This window comes from Peromyscus maniculatus, chromosome 2 (assembly GCF_049852395.1).
Source record: "Peromyscus maniculatus bairdii isolate BWxNUB_F1_BW_parent chromosome 2, HU_Pman_BW_mat_3.1, whole genome shotgun sequence".
Taxonomy (NCBI): domain Eukaryota; kingdom Metazoa; phylum Chordata; class Mammalia; order Rodentia; family Cricetidae; genus Peromyscus; species Peromyscus maniculatus.
In genome coordinates, this window is record NC_134853.1 from 5,457,578 (window position 1) to 5,479,322 (window position 21,745).

The 21,745-nt window shown below is 40.1% G+C and overlaps 1 protein-coding gene across 10 annotated transcripts in view; it reads left to right on the plus strand.

The window, feature by feature from the left end:
• Positions 1-21,745, plus strand: part of C2H8orf34 (chromosome 2 C8orf34 homolog) — a 385,259-nt gene that overhangs the window by 280,580 nt on the left and 82,934 nt on the right. For all 10 annotated transcript variants that reach the window (XM_015993542.3, XM_006974691.4, XM_006974693.4 and 7 more), the window contains one exon: positions 13,717-13,802. In XM_015993542.3, coding sequence (XP_015849028.2) covers positions 13,717-13,802 — 86 coding nt within the window. The remainder of the gene's footprint in view (positions 1-13,716; positions 13,803-21,745) is intronic.

Sequence of the window (21,745 nt, forward strand, 5' to 3'; positions counted from 1 at the left end):
AGCAAACCTCACCATTGTGCCCCTTTGTCCATCCATGTCTACTTGCAAGCGTTCTTTGCAAAGAGTCATTGGTCTGGTTTGAGGCCCCTGGTCTCCACTACACAATGTTGGGCCCCCACTAGGACCCTTCCTGGACATCCTGTCGATGCCCTGTGTTGTGGAGATCCTGGAGGTTTGGGTCTGCAGGTCAGGTCCCTTCACGTGCTCTAGCAATCATAGATGGGCTGGATGTTGGCCAAGTCATAACCCTGGGTCTGGGCCTGGGCAGGTGTAGGGTTGGTCTGCCAGATGGGGAATGGGGACATATCTCCACGGTCACAATTTCGGGCCTGGCTCAGCGACACCTGCCCTAACCATATTGGCTCTATTGTGCTGCCCTGGGCAGGTGCAGGGTCTGCTCTCCCAAGTGTTGCCGCTGGTGGGAGTCAGGGATGACTCTACTTCTCTCATGACCACAGGGCCATCTCTCCCACCTGCCTCCAGCGTTGATGCAGGGGGATGAGGTGGGGGGGTGGAGGTAGGGGGGTAAGGAGTGGAGGGAGGGCACTTCTCCCCTGCCCTTGTCGCCATAAGACAGATGAGTATGGGAAGAGCTCTTCCGTGGTCACAGCTTTGGGGCTGGCTCGTCCATACTTGCTCTAACCCTGTTCTCTCAATTGTGCTGCCCCGGTGAAGTGCAGGGCCTGCTTTTCCAGGCTTCCTTGCAGCTGGTGGGGATCACGGATAACTCTCTCACTCTTATGACCCCAAGGCCAGCTCTCTCACTTACCCTAGGCATTGATGGGTGGGTGGGGGAGAAGGGTAGCTCTTCCTCATCCATTGCCACCACAGGACAGCTTCCCCATGCTCACAATTTCAGGGCTGGCTTACCCATATCTTGTAGGGGTCAGAGATGGTTCTCCCACACTGATGACCACAGGGCCAGCTCTCCCACCTGCCTCAGGTGTTGATGGGTGTGGTGGGGGGAAGCCCCTCCTGCCCATGCCACCATAAATGCAGATGGATAATGAGGACAGTTGTCCCATGCTCACAATTTTGGGGCTAGCTTACCCACACCTCAGATAACAGGGTTGGCTCTGTTATGTTGCCCTGGTAGGGTACAGGACCAGTTCTCCCAAGTGTTGCAGCTGGTGGGGGGTGGGGATTGCTTTCCCTCCTGCCCCAGGAGTTGATGGGTGGGGTGGTCTTTTTCCCCCAACACCAGATATTTATCATTTTGAAAAGGTGGAAATGTTCCAACAGTTTGAAATGCACAATGCTATATTATTGTTGTCTATGGTTACATATATCCTATTTCTATGCCTAGTTAAAAACTGCTAACATAACTAAGTTTATGATCCCTGAATTATCAGAAAGAGTATCTCTCACTTCTCTTGTAAAGTGTGGAATTATTAGACCCAAACTCCTGATGACCCTTCTCGATTTTTCCCCCAGTTTTTGCCTGTGTCTATTATGGCTGAATCACTACTGTACTTACCCTCACATGTATCATTTTCTCTTCCCAGAATCATACAATGTGCATGCTGATCTCAGAATAATGGGATTCTTTAGGCTTATTTCTATTTCTCAGATGATTTTAGAGCTGGCCACTTGGATATTTTGTATATGAATGAGTTCTCTACTTTGCTTCTTCCTCTTTGCATGGACCCAGGGAAGTTCAGTCAGGGAGGTTGGAGGATCTAGAATTCTGAACTTCTCAGTGTCTACAAATGTCTTTCAATTGGCTGAACTTGGGGAGAATATCTCAACTTATTTCTGGGTATCATAGGAGCTACTTATTTGACACCAACAGTGAAAGTGGTTCTGGGTGAAAAAGTTCCCAGTCACAGACTATCCTCACCTTCCAGCCTCACTGCTCTGGATTATGGGACTTCTCTTGCAGTTTAGGAGCCTGATTATTGCACAATGTCATCCTAAACCTTTTGAGGCCAGATCATGAGGTTCCCACTGGAGCACCCTTTCTTTTTCATGTGGTTGTACGTTAGCTCCTCAGACTTAGGCTGAAACTTTGCAACCTGGCAAACTTTGCAGAGTTTCTGGTATCTGAGAGAATCTCCTCAGTTCTTTTCTGCCCTTAATCCCCCAACCTTCTCAGTTTGATGGGACTTGGTTGGTGTTTCTGAGATTTTCTTTTAGTTCTCTCTCCACTGCTATGATAAAACACCAGAGAGAAACAATGTAAATGGAGAAAGTGTTTATTTTGGTAAGGGTTTCAGAAGTTTCAATCCATGGTTGCCTATCCATCTTCGTGGGTCCCTGGGAGCTCAGCATATGAGGGTGGGAGTTTGTGGTCGAGGTCTGATCACCTCATGGCAGCCTGGAAACAAAGAAGAGAGGCGGGGCTTGTGCCCTGAAACCTCTTCAAGAGCACACACCCAGCGGCCTGACTTCCTCCCTCTCCTTTCTGAAGGTCCTCTCACTCTCCCAGTATCTCCACAGGGAATTGTCCATGCCTTAATAAATGGACCTCTAAGGGACATTTAACATTCAAATGGCAGCAATGCTTTTGTATACTTCTACAACAGAACAGTTTTCTAATGATGGACTCTAGAGTGTGCCTCTGATTCTTCTTCATGGTTTCACATTTATCATCAATTTCTTAATATTTAATGAAATTTGTGCTAGTGTGTAGTCCCTGGTGACACTCTCTCAATTGGTATCTATGGTTTCAGAGAATTCCACTAAGACCCCATCCCTCTCTGGTGCAAAATGATGCCACCAGTAACTTAGAACTTTCTGCATGTCCTATTATTGAGCTAGGAGTTGTAATGGGATTTTAATTATCCTGAGTCCTTTGAAGTGATAAAAACTGAAGGAAGGAACTTAAGAAACATATTAACATTTCTGGTACCACAGGGAAGGGTGGTCCAGGGGTGTAGAGTTTGATTTTTTAACTCAAAGAAAGAGAGAGGGAGAGGAAGAATATGAGGAAAGGAAAGGAAGTTGGTTACAAACAAAAGAAACTGACTTGTAAGTTGCTTCCAAGAGATACTCAGAAGGGTTGTCTTCCATCATGAGCACATGTGAGTCAGCCCTCCCCTTCATAACCATGAATGAAGGGTTTTGGTTAAAGGAAGCAATAGGTGAGGAAAGAATAAAGCTTTGGACTGTCCCCCCAAATTATTTTGGATCCACACAGAATCTCACTTTTCAGCTTGCTGAGTACCAGTATGTTACAAGTATTCTTCTTAGTTGCTGCTGAAATTGATGTCTGCTGACCAAGCATGTCTATAAGTAGGGCAAGTTCATAGCATCAAGTCGAGTCAGATTCTGAGATTGAGTGATGCGATGTTAGGGAATAAAACTTAGCATCCAGCTAGAAACGAATGCCTAGCTACTCAGGGGAAGAAAACCATCAATATCCCTGGCAGTGCTCTCCACACCATTGTGCACCTCTAGTGCCCTGGCAGGGTGGGTGGGAAGCTCTGCCCTTTCAGTGATACAACCAGATGGACTACATCGGGTGGCCCTGCTCTGAAGTACCTGCACCACCTGGACACTTGTTAGAAGCAGAAATTCACTGTCTGGTCTTCAGATACCCTGTGGCAAACCCAGCAACTTATGTCTAGAAATCCCCCCAGGAGATTCCAAGGATATCCAATTTGAGAACAACTGGCCTACAGTTTCAAATAAGGACTACAACTACGTAATTCTGCCCTAGGGATGATGGAGGCCAAAAGCACATTCACACTTTGATGGATCCTTTTAGGATATGAAATCTAGGTAAAAAATGAAGATGGGAGAAACTTTTGAAGAATGTTTGCTGATTTCAGTGTCCACACTGTGGCTCACTCTGATTGGCTGTTTTCTCCATGGGTTCCTCTAACTCCAGAACATCAGGACATTTTGAGATTATCCTTTCTCATGTTTACTTTGGGCTTCAGGAAGTTTGGAATATCCCCAGGGCTGTCCCTTGTACACATAGCTATGGTGGGCCAATTACTGGCCCATATTCTGGTCCCATCTGCCTGGAAAAGCTGGTGTAGGATTTCCTAGGTATGGTCAAAGTCAACCCTGATCCATGCCTCATCTTCTGAATCCCATTTTGTGTTGACAGATTTATGCTTAATCTGAGGAAAAGCAGACAAGAGCAGCAACAGAACATTTATTCTCTGTTCACTTCTCTCAGATTTGATGTTAAAATCCTTTAGCTTCTGCCAAAAAAATAATTAGCAGCCCAGATAAGAGGCAACCATGGAAACTACATGCCTGGCATCCTCCATATCTGTGGGAACCATAAATTTGATTGGAGAGTTACAGGAGTTTCTAGGACCATATCTCACTTTGAAGAGATAGGACGCTAAGAGGGAAACAAGAAGAAGGGGCATGGTTTTTATCTCGATGTCATCATCAATCATTATGTTTTAGAGGTTAATGCGCAAGGCTTCTTGTAAGTTTTAGAAACAGAACTTAATAAAATCTCTAGGGTAAATGGGACTAGTACTTTGCTTGCTCTCCTCTCAGGGAAGGAGCTTTGTCTAGTAGCAATTACTGTCTGCCTATACTATCAAGAGTGAGAATGAGGCCCAAAGCATCCACAGATGAATGCTGGGAGGAAGATTTTAAAGACCTGGAGTAGGAAAGGGAAACAAAGCACTGTAGGAGTTTATTTCTTGGTGTTGGAGATCCTGAGGCAGAGCCATGTCTAGGGTATAGGTGTGCTATCAAGGGGACCTGAGGGACTGTGTCAAAAGACCGAAGTCAGTACAAAGAGATCGCCCACAAAGAGTAAATGGAGAAAAGCTGCAAGGTGGAGAAGTAAGTTTGGCAAATGAGTGGGAAAAGGACATCTAAGTTGTTTCTGAAGAACTGGGGCGTGTTGACACTCCCTAGGACAGCAGTAAGGTTTTTGTTCTTTTTCTGTAGGGTAGGACAGAGACCATCAGAATGCATAATAAATCTGATAGTTACTTTGAGCAACAAATATAAGCTCTTCTGTAAGTTTTGGATGCTGTGTGGAGAACACAGGGCCTGGGCTCTGACTTTAGGAAACCTGTGATGTCCATGGGGCAAACTTGTAAATACACACAGATCACACCAGGTTATAGGTCTGGGACGTAGAATTGCACCCTTAAAGGGTCTCAGTGTGGCTTTACTGTTTTTGTTTTGCTGTTGATAACAAGTTTGATTTATTTTAAGGCATCAAAATTGAATGAATGGCAATAAGTTCTTAAGATTTCCTTAAAAAACAAACCCCAAAGAAATACACTGGAATCCCACAATAGCAAATTAACATTGAGAAAAAGAATAAACGTAATCCAATGATCGCTGCCATGAAAGTGGCTTTGGGAATCTAAAGCAACTTTGCTTAGGGAGAGAAGTGGTTTCTATCCTTTCAAAGAAAGTGGTTCAAAATGCTTCTTAAAACCCAAACTGCTAACTTGACCCCCTGATTTAGTTGATATTTATCAGGGTTGCCATTAGCTTTGCAATGGAAGAGAAACATCATAATATTCAAAGTAACTGCATTAAATAGTATGCCACATCCTGACATTTGAGGGGTAAGATTTTTTTAACCCAGAAGGAGAACCCCTCCCCACAGCTTCATACAGTTGTTCAACATCTTCATGTGAGTATCTAATTGTTTCTCTGTACTTCTACTACATACAGGTCTAAAATGTATATTTTGTCACGCCCCAAACTAAATTCTGCTTAATCTCCATCAGATTTCTCTTAATTTTCATATCTCAGACAATGACATATTATTAATTCAATTGCTCAGCGCCCACCCACCCACCCAATCGATAGCACGTCCCTCCTTTCTTTCAAATTCCATGTCGACATACCATTTATCAGACACGCCATTTCAACTCCAAGTCATGTCTGGAATCAGCCCCCCCTCGTCATTGCTACACTCACAGAGACAGGTGTACTCTCCTCCCTGGGAGTTTTCTGTCTTTTGTGTTCCTCTTGCAGCATCACAGGCAAAGCAAACCCTGGGAATGCACACATCTCCTCATGTCACCCTACTTCAGAGATCTCTGGGGGCTCCTCAGGTTTTAGGGAAGAAGATGAGTTGTTTCATCATCAAACGTATTTATCACATGAAGTTGTAGCTTGTCCTACCTGACTTAATCCCAGATCTCTCTCTGACAACACACCATCCTTTTCACCTGACTAAAGTCATTGGCTGGAAGATACTTGAATGTGTAATTTCTTCATATTGGAGCACCATTGTTCCAGGGGTCTGGAACATTCTGTCAGTTCATGTTTCAGTTCAAATACCACATTTGAGAGCATTCCTCCTTGTACACTCTGTATGAAGTTGGATACTCCTCTTCCATTCTGGCTTAACTTTTCCTTTCTTTTGTATAAGCTGGAGTTCTTACTTGTCTGCTCCTTATTTCTGGTTATTCTAAACTAACCTCCTCAAGGATGGGAATTACAGCTGCCTTTTCCTCTGTCTCTAGCTTCTCTGTGAGCAAATGTCCATAGAACCCCTCATCCATGCTTTGCTCTTCTGTTTCTGTGTTATTGTTCAAAATTTCCAGATAATCTCATGTATTTCAACAGACTGATGTTGAGTGCACATTGCTGTTGTTGTTGTTACAGTTTTCTCACATTAGGCATATCAGACTGTAAGAGCTTTCCTCTACATTAAGTCCTTCTCTTTTGTGGTTTGTATTCAATCCAGGTCTGTCATGCTTGCTCTCACTGAAGCTATCAGATGGCCCGGTATTCTTACGTTCTCTTCCCCACCACTCCATCCTGATTTCTCTTATTCTTTCTCTTTACTTAGAGAGATCCTAGGGTTATCTTACTATCCTTTTCAGGTACTGCCGACTCCATGAAAGCTTCCTCAGTTAGTACATCTTTATGAGTTGCTGCATGCATTAGAGCATTAGTTAAGCATTCAACTAACTATTCAGTGACAAAGAAGCATTTGATGACTATCTATTCTTCAGTTAAATACTGCTTTCTTCTAGGAAGTATTCAGACAAAGTAATGAGTGTATGGAGAAAAGTGATTGTTTATCTATACAGACCTGTTAAGTCTTCTAGTGTAACTTTAAGAACAATACTTTGCTTATTTGAATGTTCCATTGCTATGCTATGATTCAACTAGATCAACAATGCCAGGATTTTGTTTGTCTTTTGCTAGGTTTCAAACACAGGGTACTATGCATGCTTGACAAACACTCTACCACAGAACTGCATATCCAGACAACAGAACAGATTTAATAAAAATGTTTAAAATTATAGTACTTCATTGAATCTTTATGGCTTTGGAAAAGGAACAAACTAAATGGTACACATTACCTTCCCCATTCCCTCACTGCTTACACTCTTTAAACTCCCTCCTTAGAACAGTCAGTCCTGTGCTGTTATTGATACTTTTGGATAAGAACTTGGAAGTTCCTTCTGTGTTTTCCATGGTGAAAGAGTGAAATCCATCCAACATATGACCCATACTATCACAACCAATTTCCTGAATGAGCTCTGACCTTTTATTGACCAATCCCTCTTCCTTATGTATATATTTTGCAAGATCTGTGTAATTTCTCACTATACAGTGCTTGTTAATCATGCATACATACAAGGTTTTGTGAAAGGCACAATAATTCCTGTGGATACATCTCTCAATACCATGTTTGTTAAGACTGTGTCAGTAAGCATCCCACAAAATTTGGGATACTATTTTCCAGTGTTTATATCATCCCTTCTTCTACCTAGCTGGATCTCATTGGCTAGTACAAAGTTAAAGCTGATTAATTTGTTTTAAACAAAAAAGACTTATAGCCATCGTTAGCCCCATGTGTGCTTCATTGTAACATTCTTTGCCTTACCTCTTGTCGAGGTGTTTTAAGGGGAAGTAACTGGATTTGTATAGGGGCAATGTTCAGCATCTCACTTACCATGGTCTTATTACATCTTATTTACTGCTCAGGAATAACAAATGGCAACCATGCAATACCAGAGCACATGCAAATTGTGGTTTAAGAAAAGCCAGTGCCCAAGAGCCACCCTGACTGGGTATCTGCGAACCAATGCTTTGTCCTTTCATCCTTCGAGTAATCACATCTCACTGGATTCCTCAGAACTCCATGTGGGATTTATCCATCATCACATGGCTTTGTTCCTACTCTACATACCCATGTCCTTCTTTCCTGGTTCCTGGATTACAGAAGCCCTTACACAGCAGCCTCTGCCTCATGTTCTGCATCAAGGTGGGCCAGGCAAAGAACTACGTGACCCAAGATACAGACAGGGTGATATTTAGGATTTCTCAAGGGCATGCTGTTATAAATAAGTAGTCTGCAGAGAATTCTTACCTGTCACTTGGATCATATCTTTCTTTATTTCCAAACTGAAATAATCAGTGAAAAATATCTTAGAAAATTTCTTAGAGCCTGTAATGTACCAAACTCAGTTAACCCAAACTCAGTTAAGGTGGATTTTAGGGACAAAATCTCTTCTGGAACTAAGAAACACAGGCATCTAAATAAAGAGCGGAGACACAGTGAAGTAGAGCTATGGTAAAGATTTGCATAGATTCAAAAGACTTCCAGAGGAAAGGTTTTTGAAAAGGGGAGAATCCAGAATGAAATCAAGAAATGAGTCACACGGCGAAAGAGGAGAAGGGAACGGCGCCAGAGAGAACAGCACATGCCGGGGACTCCCAACAAGCCAGCCTTGAAGAAGTGACAGCGTTCTTAGCTTTATAGATTATAAAGCCTCAGGAGAATATCCGAGAAGATGGATCTGCAGACACAGGAAGGGTTGTCCGATGGAGGGATTCACGTAACTTGCGGAGGAAACTGTAACTCATCTTGCAGGAGACAAGAAGCCAGCACAAATGGGAGCTCTTAAACCCCTTTGAGTTAAAGATTATTTTGTGAAACCAGCTAAAATTATGGTCTCTCTCTCTTTCCAAGGAAGAGGTCACAAATACTTAAAACTCTTCATTTTCTTCATTGTAATTTATTGTGAACCCTCTTAAAACCTGTCTATGGAACCACTAAAAATGCTGACCGTAAGGCTATTTCTGCTGAAATATCCCATTGTACACAGCCAATGAAGAAGTCCTCGTGTGAGCAATTATCCCAGGTCAGTTGAGGCACAACCAAACTAAAGCAGGTTGATTTTAAGAGCTTGGCTCCAAGTACAATACATAAGAAGAAACAATAGCAACATGTGGGAGCAGTGTGTGTGTGTGTGTGTGTGTGTGTGTGTGTGTGTGTGTGTGTGTGTGTGTGTGTGTGTGTGCTTGTCAGTCTATGGCTGAAAGAGAAGTAAGCTTGTTCATATCTTATGAGGAATGATAGCGGAAATGTACAGAATGAATAATAATGGCAGGATGGAGGAGGATAAAACAAATTAAAGAGCAAGAGAAACATGAGACATTGAACCCCTATCACCAGCCCAGTTGATAGATTCCTCCTCTGTGAGTTGGAAAACAAATAGTGAAGATAATTATGGAGCTTGTCTGAGAGGGAGGATTGAAGTTCTGTATTCCAGATGAAATATTTTTTTTTTCTGAGTGATACAGGAGAAGTGTTATTTTTGGAAAGTCATTGAAAAAAATGGGAGAAAGACACCCGAGAAGGCTAACTTTAGAGTTGCAAACTATCGCGCTGTACTCCCAGGACTAGAGAGTCTTAGCATCACTAGTGTTGCTTAGTTTCACGCAGGCACCATATGACGGATTAGTGTGGGGCTGGAGTCTTGCTGGCAGCTATGGAAGGAGAACAAGACAGGGAACTGAGGACGTGTGAATTCTAACTGAGGAAGGAAGAAAGACAATAGGAAAAAAAAACAGAATACCTAATGAAGAAGAGTGAGAACAGGGACATACAACTAAAATCATTCTAGAAAAAAAGTGTTAACGGGAATGGCGTTATGAGAAAGTATAAAGATGGAAGTCTTTCCAAGGAACATGGACTCAGGCATTTCTACCACCAAGTGACTGTGAGAGTCCTGTCATTGGTTTAGGGGTGATGAAGCAGAGAAGTGATCTCCAGGTCCGAGGAAGTCAAGGGACCCTGAGATTCCCCCATGTGCACCCACATGAACACTTGAACACTCCAGATACTAGGGACACTAGGTTTAAGAAGAAAAGAGATCCCAGCAAAGTCTTTATCACCAGAGAGCAGAAGGGTTTATCCATACGATCCTCAGTGACCTGAGACTGAGGGACCAGGAAGCTTTTTTGGGAGAGGAGTTATGTAGTAATAATACTTTGCCCTTCATGTTCATGCCACGCACATGCTCTACCGTTGAACTCCACCTCACTCCCGAGCAGAAGACCTTCAGTGGGACAAGGATGAGTGGAGGTGTCCTGCATAAGGGTTCAACATATCAAGAAGTTTGTTTAATATGATCGGGTAGTTTCAGAAAGCAAATAGTAAAGGCTTGCAAAGGTCTTGCGGCAAAAGGTAAAATACAAACACTTTAGCTTTTTAGAGGCTGTATTTCCCGGCCTTGCCCACACAACCCTTCTTTGTGCAGCAGCTCCTAACCTCTGACTACAGTGATGCTGTGTGGCTTACAGCGTGGGGAACATTGGCAGAGCAGTCAAGCATGTCACTCCCCAGGGGGAAAGGTGCCAAGTCACGGCGAACAACTTCTCAGGCATCTGGAGGGCTGTGCTAGAAAAAGGATGAACCAGCTTCAAGGACACCCAATTTGCTGGGACTTTTCATTCATGGATATTTGTCTGTTCAACTCAGTTAGAATTTCCTTTGATCCTTGCAACATGTGGCCCATCACCAATCAAATTAATAAATACTAAGTAAACATTTGCCTCTACTGATTCATCAGATGAGTAAAAACACAGAAACAAAAATAACAATAAAAAGGCTTTTATTTATTTTATTTTATTTTTGTTTTTCAGTTTCTCAGACAGATTTTTACCAGGCTAGTATTGAACTGGGGATCCTCTGCCTTCATATCCTGTGTGCTGGGATTGCAGGTTTACAGACATGTGCTCGCACACCAGCTAGGCACAGATTTTATGCCTTAATTCTTTTCATCTTTGTTGGGAATTTATTGTCTGTTTACATTTTAACCTACTGTTAATTACACAAGTATGTTGAAACATTTGTGAAATATTTTTAAAAGTGAATTTTTAATTTTGTATTTTTGTGTATATGTGTTTGTATGTACATATACGTGAGGTTGTTTTCAGTGGCCAGAAGTGGACATAGAATTCCCTGAATCTGTAGTTACAGGCATTTGTTAGTCACCCAATGTATGTTCTTAGAATCCAAACCTGGTCCTCTGCAAGAGCAGTAACCACTCTTAACCACTGAGGTAGCTCCCTAGCCCTTTGTGAATTTTTAATAACAAATATTATTTACATCTTCAAATATGCAATGTGCCTTTTTACTTCATCTTTAATAATTTTGATAGAATGGTCATGGAAAAGAAAGCTCAAACACCAATATTTGATATTATGAGTTACCAAAAATGTTTTTCCTAATTTGTTAGTATGAATTGAAAAGAGGGAAAGTAGTGAGGAAGATTTGAGGAAAAGTTAGCTCAATAATTATTTTAAAGCATTAAGTTTTAAGTTTTTTTAGGTAAAACTTATTGAGGTATAAAATGCCTACACAGCTGACCAAAACGTGTTACAAGGAAAATTCTCTTTGATAAGTCTTTAAATTGTGTGTGTGTGTGTGTGTGTGTGTGTGTGTGTGTGTGTGTGTGACTATTTATTTATTTGTGGGTATGGGTTTTCACATGCCATGGTACTCATGTGGAGGTCAGAGGACAAGTGACCAGAATAAATTCTCTCCTTTTACTGTGTAGGTCTTAGGATCAACTCTCAGTGTTCAGTCTTGGCAACAACTACCTTTTTCCCTGACTACCATTCTTGTTAGCTGAAACAGTATAACGAACATGATTTTATATATAGAAGGCTAATATGCAGTACATGTTATGACATATATGTAATATATATGCAGTAATGTAATATGTGGCATATACAGAAATGCCCAGAAATCAATATTATAAAAAGATGAGCATAATTTACACATTTATAATTTTATAAATGATAAAGAGAACAAGTTATTGTGTGATTCCACCATGGTATAAAAAGCACAGGTATTACTGAGAATTTTAACACTGGAGCCCAGTATAGCTATGAATTATACATTCATTTTTTAACAGAACTTAATGCTAGAAGCCATGCATTTATTAGTATTTCCCTAGGAAAGCATCTTCTCTGTGTACAGTAAATGTGTAGACATTGGTAGAAACTTCTGGTCTCAGAGTTGTTACATAGTCTCCTTCAACATTTACAGGACTGTACTTATTCAGGGGAGAATTCTGAGGCATGTTGCTGATACCCACATTGTTCTGAGAATGCAGTTTCCGAGTGTTCCATAAACACAGTGGAATTTGATATTGCCAGGTATCAGTGCTCTGTGTAGACATGAGGATTCATCAGCTGAGAGATACACCTCTAAAGGACCTCACTGTCTTCCTCCATGGAGGGTTCCCTAGTGCATTTGCAAATCCTGGGGCTATTGGATCCTCCTTCCCACCCCTGACAAATGTGACCCCTGGTTTTTCTATTCACACTGGTTGATTTGGAGAAGTGTGTGTGTGTGTGTGTGTGTGTGTGTGTAAAACCTCTGTGCAATGAATCATAAAAATTGTCTTATAATGCGACCCCTGTGAAGGAGACCACCTCCTATTTATTCCCCCAGGGTACTCTTGAACAGGGAGAAATGAGGAATTTGTACATAGAAGGATAGAGAGACAGACAGAAAACACAGGATAGCTCGGGAGGGCCTGGTCCAATCCCACCGGCCCCTTCTGTTCCTACTAAAGGGCTTTTTAAAGGAATACCAAGAGGAGGAGCAAAAGACCTCCTCCTAGCACAGCCAAGTGCAGAACATTCCAGACACCTGGTAATCACACATATGGTCAAGCCACCCCCTAATGCAGCCCTGCTGTGTAAAGCAAGCTCAGATCTCACTAGAAAACCTTTGTGGGCTCCCATACCCCTGGTCTTTCTATTCACACTGGTTAATTTGGAGGAGTGTGTGTGTGTGTGTGTGTGTGTGTGTGTGTGTGTGTGTGTGTGTGTGTGTGTGAAACCTCTGTGCAATCATAAAAACTGTCTTATAAGTCCAGGATCCTGAAGCCAGCTGAACACAAGGCATCAGACTTACTTTCCTTCTATTTAACCCGATTTTGTGGTTTAGTAAAAATATTCACTATAAATATTTCTCTACTAGGTTAAGATGTAAAGGAGTTTGGCTCTAGACCCTAGAGTCTACCACAGTGGTTCTCCACCTTCCTAATTGTGTCACCTTTTAATATAGTTTTTTTTTGTGTGTGTGTGTGTGTGTTGTGGTGACCCCCAAAGATAAAATTATTTCATTGCTACTTCATAACTGTAATTTTACTATCATTTTTAATCACAATGTAAATATCTGATGCAGGATATCTGATATGTGACCCCTGTGAAAGGGTTTGTGACCCACATGTTGAGAACCACTGGTCTAGTGTAACGATTATACACACACACACACACACACACACACACACACACACACACACACATATATATATATACATATATATGAGCAGATAGAAGATCTTTCATTAAAGGCTAGAAAAAGCAATGACCTAGGATTAAGATGGATTTAGTAAATGTTTATGCTTACTTTAAGGAATCATGTTTGATTTCAGAAGTCTGGTATATACTTCTTAGTTCACCATTTTGCTGTGTTACAATCTCCAATGATGATTTTTAATCATTTAGGCTTCAAGGAGACAATCTGATGGAAAGGATAGAAGACACACTACAGCCATTTCATTCTCCAGAGGAGATAATCCCAGATTCATTGGGTAAGTTTTAAGTTTAAGCATAATTATTGAAGTTTTGATAACTCTTACAGATTTGCAAAAGTACCTCCCCCGAATCAAATGCCTGCAGCCTGGAGTCACATGCACAGCCGGCCTGTCTGGACTGCAAAGGGCAAATGAGAAAAGGAATCAGGATGTGTGGATTCTGAAGAGGCAGCTATATGCTGGCTACTGTCAAAACCATGCCCCTAGTTCTAACTTATTCCTGTTGGCTCTGTAGAAAGTGGAAGGACATTATGAGTTCCTTTCCCCCCAATCTCATACCATTGATCCAGTTAGTCTTCTTGGAGGAAAACAGCAACATTTTATTGGAGATATCACACACACTCTCAGCCATGTGTTAAATTGGTGTTGACACTGTAAATATTGCTTGTTTCTTAAGACAGACTTCATTTTTTCCTGACGAAGTCTCATCTGTACCTTCCTCCTCCTTCTCCATCTAGTGAAACAGCTTCCTTTCTTCTCATTGTACCGTGTCCTAGCTTGCTTTTCTGTTTGATACAAATACCATGGCCAAAAGCAATGTGGGGAGAAGATCATTTATTTCAGTTTATAGGTTACAGTCTATGGTAGGGAAGCCAGGCCAGGAGCTCAAGGCATGAACCTGGAGGCAAGAACTGAAGCAGAGACCAGGGAGGAAGGAATGCTGCTTAATTGCTCTTCATGGTTTGCACAGCTACATTTCTTGTACAGCCCAGACCCACCTGCCTCATCATGGTATCATCCACAGTAGGCTGGGCCCTCCTATATCAATTATTAATCAAGAAATTGTTCACAGACATGCACAAAGGCCAATCTAATGGAGGCGATTCCTCATTTGAGAGTCCCTCTTTCTAGGTACCCTGGTTTGGTATACGCTGCTGTCATAACTCATTGACCAAAACTACCTTGTGCGAGTGTGTGGTATTTCAGCTTACACTTCCAAGTCACAGTCTATCATCCAGAGAAGCAGAGACCATGGAAGAACACTTCTTACTGGCTTACTTCCCATAGTTTGCTCAGCTTGCCCAGGACCATATGCCCAGGGGTAGCACCTCCAAAGATGGGCTGGGCCCTCCCACAGCAATCTCTAACCAAGAAAATGCTCTACAGACTAATCGGATCATAACAATTGCTCATTAAGATTCCCTTTTCCTAGGTGACTCCAGTTTACATCAAGTTGACCAAAGCTAACCAGTTATGTCTAGGTTTTGTGTCGTTGACAAAATCTGTGGCACCCGGCACCACAGATGTTTACTTTATTATCTTTCAAAATTAATAGTATTTATTCCATACCCACTTCTATAGGATGCAATAAAAACTTCATTACTTAACATAGGACGTTAAAGTTAGAACCCTTCAAAATGCTTGCAGAACACGTGGTACATGTAATGCTCCTCCAGGAGCATCTCAGATGCATTACTACCATCTTAACTGCCTGTATTCTAGCAGGACACAGTGGAATCAGGATCACTAGACAAATCATAGTAGAAAATATTTTCCATATGCCTGAATGGACAACATCTTAAACGAGACACAAAAGCCCATGACCATTATAGATACAAATGAAATAATAATTTACTATACATTCCAAAAGCTAGAGCGGGGTGTTTCGAGTGATTATTACCACAAACAAACTAAATAATGAATGTTTATAAAGATAAACATTTTTAATTTCATACTAGTATTTCACAAATGCTTACATGTATTAAAATGAAATATTCTGAGGTACCCCAATAATCTGTAGGGTTTTCATGTTATAATTTATCATTTTAATTAATTTAACTTGGATTAAAATTGAGATTAAAAGATGGTGAAAACTTCAACTATAGAAAATTAAGAACTATGGAGCTGAGGTGATTGCTTAGCAGGGAAAGTGCTTGCTGCACTTATATGAGAGCTGAGTTCACATCCTTGCCATCCGCATACACATACTGGGCAGGGTAGCACACATGTGCAAACCCACCGGTAAAACACCTGTGCTGGTGGAGTAGAGACAGAAGTATCCTGGGAATTCACTGGCCAGCCAGTCCAGCTAATCAGTGAGCTCCAGAGTCAGTGAGAGACCTTGTCTTAAACAAAAATCTGATGGGAAATGATAGAAGATGACACTAGCCTCTGGGCTTTATCACCATCCACAGAGTGCCTACACCTGCATGCATACTTGACACATAGCAACACGCATACCATATATACACAGTTTTTAACAATAAAATTAAGAGCTGTTTATCCAAAAATGCCAAGGAAAAACACAAAATGATAAAATGTATCTGCAGTACAGTTTTCATTGCCCAAAGATGAGTATTCAAATATAAAAATCACCTATAATTTAATAAGGTCAACAAATCCATTGAAAAATAATCAACAGCTTAAAAAGACATGCCATAGAAGAGGAAGTCCAAATGTCATGTATATGGAATATGCCCCATTACCTTAGAAACCAGGAAAAATCAAATGGAGACTATTATGAAGTGTTGTTTTATACCCAGTTTTTGGCAAAAAGTGCTAGTGAGGACAAAGATTTACTCCCTATAGTTGGTGTCTAAACCATTTGAGAAAAGTTTTCTATTACCTTAAAATCTTGAGCATTTATATGATAGAAAACCCAGGAACTGTGTATCTAGATGAATATCTTAGAGAAACCAGCTTTATGCACCAGGAATGTGAACAAGCCTTGTTAGGATGTTCACGGACGATGAAACCAATGAGCTGTGGAATTGTTACACTGTAGGGACTCAAATGCATTTCAACTGCACACACAGGATGGATAAAGTCAGCGACATGCTGGTAAATGTTTAGCAAAAATGGTTTGCAGAACTGATGATTTCCCTGATGTAATAGAGCTCAGCCCCTGTACTGCTTCCAAACAAGCAACTAGAAACAGCAGTGAGACTCCAAAGAGCAGTTATCTTCGGGATATGAGGCAGCTGACAGCTGTGATCAGGAAGGAACCCACAAGCAGATGAAGGCTATTGGGAATGCTCTGATTCCTGAGGTGGATTATAAGCTTGGGATGTTTAATTATTGTACTTTATAAGTTAAATTTACCATATATTTTATCCATAGAACACATTTTATATGCTTTATTTGAATTTTTTTTTTTTTTTTTTTTTTTTTTTTTTTTTTTTTTTTGGTTTTTTAAGACAGGGTTTCTCTTGGGTAGCTTTGGCGCCTTTCCTGGAACTCACTCTGTAGCTCAGGTTGGCCTTGAACTCACAGAGATCCGCTTGCCTCTGCCTCTGGACTGCTGGGATTAAAGGCATACACCACCACCGCCAGGCTTTTAATTAAAATTTTTATGTACATATAATTTCATATGTTGACTATAATCTAATACTATTTAAAAATAAAATGAGACAGGAATATAAACCTATACCAGTGGTTACTTACAAAGAAATCATGATAGTTTATATGTGTTCAGATCTATTATAGAACTAAAGTATGTATATTTTCAAGATAGCTCTTAAACCCCAGCAAGGAAAACAGGGTCCCTGGTAACTAGCAACATGGAGGCCCATGCTGGCCATTCATCAACATTCATTATCTTGTGGATTCAGCCTGACCATCTCCTCTTGTGTGTGTTACAAGGCTTCCTATGCACAGGCCATTCTTTCCTCAGTGGCAGCAGCTTCCTTTTGCTACCTGTAGTCTCCATACTATGTATGGTCCTAAGGTCATATTAAGTGTCTCTGATGTCTAGTTCACACCAATGTTTCCTTCAAAAAAAAAAAAAAAACAACTCCTAATTGTTTTTAATCAGTATTTGTTCTCACTTCAAATGATTTCATGCTTCTTAAAGCTTTCATGCTCAAAATAAAAGTAACACAACAGGGATACTGTTTAACAACTTGGCCGTTAACTAGACAGATTCTCTTTAGAAATTGCATATATATATATATATATATATAGAGAGAGAGAGAGAGAGAGAGAGAGAGAGAGATTTACTGTAGAGACTTAAATATCCTGGGAAATTAAATAATACATCTAGTAATATGTTTTTGATTATACTTACATCCGCTGGAAAAATGCATTCATTAAGTCTAAGTTCCTTTCTTGAAATATTTATAACCTGTTTTTTCCACACTCACATATTAGAATACCTAATTAGGAAATTGCAAAATAGGAGTTTCTACTTCAGTACATTCCTTTCCCCTGAAGTCAGTCAAATCATGGGACCCCAAAGTTGAGTATCATTAGCATCATCCAAAAATCTCTGATGTGACTTACATGTCAACTGTGCATCTGTATTGAAATTGGCTCAAAATACATGCTGCTATAAGTAGGCCTAATTCTGTGTAGAGAAGTTCTTGTAACACAAGCAGCCATGGTTAAAAAAAAAAATGACAGGAGGAAGCTGATAAAAGCTAAACATTGTGATGAGCATTCAAATTTTCAGATTAAAATTGTAATCCAAGAGTTCAAAGACAGCTAATTTTAAAAAATAAAATCACTTTATTATTTCATACTTCTGTGCTGGTTCACTAGAGACTCAATTTATACTACCTTTTATGAGTTTAAAAAATTGAACAACTATAGGATGTATCTTGAAAACATGTTTGTGCATAAGGTAAATTTCTCTGCAGTAGAAAGAAAGAACATAATTGTTTACACATCTGCACATCCTAGTTAGTGCTACCAAAGAAGTGTACTTCAAACACATTAACAAGTTTGTCCCTCCAAGCACAAGACATCAAATTCTTGTTTTTATGATATCTGTTTGCTCAACTTAGCTCATTAGATTGCTATTCATCACAATTTTAGTCTCTTTGTCTGGGTCCATTTGCCTTTGTCAATTTCAGTAAGGTAAGACACCAAAATTCTCACCTGCTCTGGGAAATCCATCACAAGAGTACTCTGCTAGGCTCTAGGACTATCATCATCTCATAGAATTTAGCAGATATGACAACCAAAACCAAAGAATGCTCAAAACAGGCACTTAGCAGAACATAACCTAAAACGTTGCCAATATTGCTACCTCATAAATGTTCATCTTTTGTTAAAACACTAATTTTATATATATTTTTTTCAAGTCAATTCCCTGAGACAGTAATAGAAAATTGTTTCATTTAACATATTTTGAAACTGCTTAACCTATATTTGACCTGTAAAATTCACTGAATAAATTAATATGCAAAATACACACAATGGATAAATGAATGAATTATCATACATGAAATCAAGCAGAAAGGCACCTATCTAAAACTGTCCCATATTCACTGAGAGGAGATGGGGAACACACACCATACTTCTAACTTTAAAAGTCAGGAAACCCATAGAAATGTTTCTCTTAGTTCCCATACATTCATATATATATATGTGTGTGTGTGTGTGTGTGTGTGTGTGTGTGTGTGTGTGTGTGTGTATAGATTCAGTTATATATATATATTCAGTTTAACACATACATTTAATTCAAATATATATATATATGGATGTTTGTGTACATATAAATATTTTTATTTTAGAAAATAAAATTTTAATATTAAGTAAATGTTGTACCCAAGAATTTCAACTCATAAAATAAAAAAATATAGCAAACTATAAAATTACATTGCATTTGCCCACAGTTTTATGGAATGTAAATTAACTTTATTTATAAATTTTTTCTTTTATTGAAACTAGATTACTTTCTCACATAAATATCCTGATTACAGTTTCCCTTCCTTCTACTCCTCCTAGTTCTTCCCATCTCCCTTCCCATCTGGAGTTACTCCCTTTCTGTCTCTCATTAGAAAAGAATGGGCTTCTAAAGGATAATAATAAAATAAAATAATAAAACAAAAATTATCACATCGGATTTGGTTAAGACAAACCAACAGAAGGACAAGAGCCCAATGGAAGGCAGAAGAACCAGAGACCCACTCATTCGCACACTTGGGAAGCCCATAAATACGCTGAATTGAAGCCCATAATTTATACACAGAGGACCTGGTACAGACCACTCAGGCCCTATGCATACTTCCCCAGTCTCCATGAGTTCATATGGGCTTGGTTCATGATTTAGAGGGCCTTGTTTACTTGGTGTCTTTCATTTGCTCTGTCTATTACACTTTTTCAGACTCTGCTGTGGGGTTTCCTGAGTTCTGACAGGAGGGATTTGACAGATATCACATTTAATGTTGAGTGTTCCAAGGTCCCTCTAGATAATGTCTGGCTCTGGGTCTCTGTATTTGTTTCCATCTGCAGCAGAAGAACGTTTCTTTGATGATGGCTGAGCAAGGAACTATTCTATGAGTATAGAATAGCATTAGGACTAATTTTATCACACTCAATTTTTGTTTGTTCATTTGCTTTTTAGACCAGTAATATTTGGTTTCACCCTGGGACCCTGGATTACCTAGTCTCAGGTCTTTAGAAACCAAATCAGTGTCAGGTATGGATTCCATCTGGAGCGTCAGCGGGCCTTAAATCAGATATTACTCCCACGAGTTTTGTGCTACCTTTGCTGTAGCATATCCTACAGGCATAACAGAATTGTAGATGAGAGGGTTTGTGGCAGGATGGGGTTGACGCTTCTTTTTTGGTTGTATGCAGAGTACCTTCCTGTACTAAATAAAGACACTAGGACTAACAGGTGAAGGCTCTACGTAGGCACCAACTGAACTTCTCCATGTTCAGTGAGTTGTATAGGTGTTATCTTCAGCAATGGAGCCTTGCTGTCAGTTTGTGGACAGCAACCTGCAGTCCTGGCAATAGCTTGGCTTGTTTGGGAATTTCCATGGGGCCTTTGGCCAACAACTTTATTAAATATAAACCAATCCTGGTGCTAGATAGCCAGTTGGGGCTCTGTCTCCTACTATTTGGTAATGTCATTTAGGTATGTATGTATTTTAGGAGGTGTCTACTGCATTAGGTTTCCATATTATTCCTCAAACAGCCCTTAATTTCAGCTGTTTATTCCAGTTTTCCTTTCATCAACTCCTCTGCCCTCCCTCTCTCCACTTGATCCTACCAGTTAAGCTCCCTTATTTATCCTAATTGTTTTTGTATTTCCCTTTCCTAATCAGATCTGTTTATTCCCTCTAGTCTCTTACTCTATTCCTAATCTCTGTGGTTCAATTGATTGTAGTTTGGTGATCATTGACTTAACAACTAATATTCACATATTAGCAAATACATACTATATTTGTCCTTCTGATACTATGACTGGGTCTGGGATACCTCACTCAAGATGCTTTTTATCCTAGTTGCATCCAGTTGCCTGTAAATTTCATGATGTCTTTTTCTTTTAATAACTGAGTAATTCACCATTGTGTAAATGTGCCACATGTTTCTTTATCCATTCTTCTGTTAAAGGACAACTAGATTGCTTCAAATTTCTGACTATTATGAATACAGCAGCAATGAACATAGTTGAGCAAGTGTCTTTGTGGCTAGGTGAAGCATCCTTTGGGTATATGCCCAAGAGTGATATAACTGGATCTTGAGGTAGACTTTTGTAATACCCATCACACTGATTTCCATAGCGTCTTTGTAAGTTTGCACTCCCATCAACAATGGATGTGCATTCCTCTTACTCCATATTGTTGCAAGTATGAGCTGTCACTTGTTTTATTGATCTTAGCTATCCTCACAAGTTTAAGGTGAAATCTCAAAGTAGCTTTGATTTGTATTTTTCTGATGACTAAGGTTGTTGATTATTTCTTTAAGTTTTTCTCAGCCATTTGAGTTTCCTCTATTGGCAATTCTCTGTTTAGATTTGGACCCCATTTTTAATTGAGTTACTTGTTTCCTTGATACCTAATTTTTTAGTTCTTTATATATTTTAGATATCAGTCCTGTGTCAAGTGTGTAACTGGTAAAAATCTTCCCCTAGTGTAGGCTGTTGCTTTGTTCAAATTATGGTGTTTTTTGTTATGCAAAACTTCTTCATTTCATGAGGTCCTATTTATGGATTGTTCATCTTAATGCTTGTCCTTACCTGCTTTTCAGAAGATCTTTGATTGAGC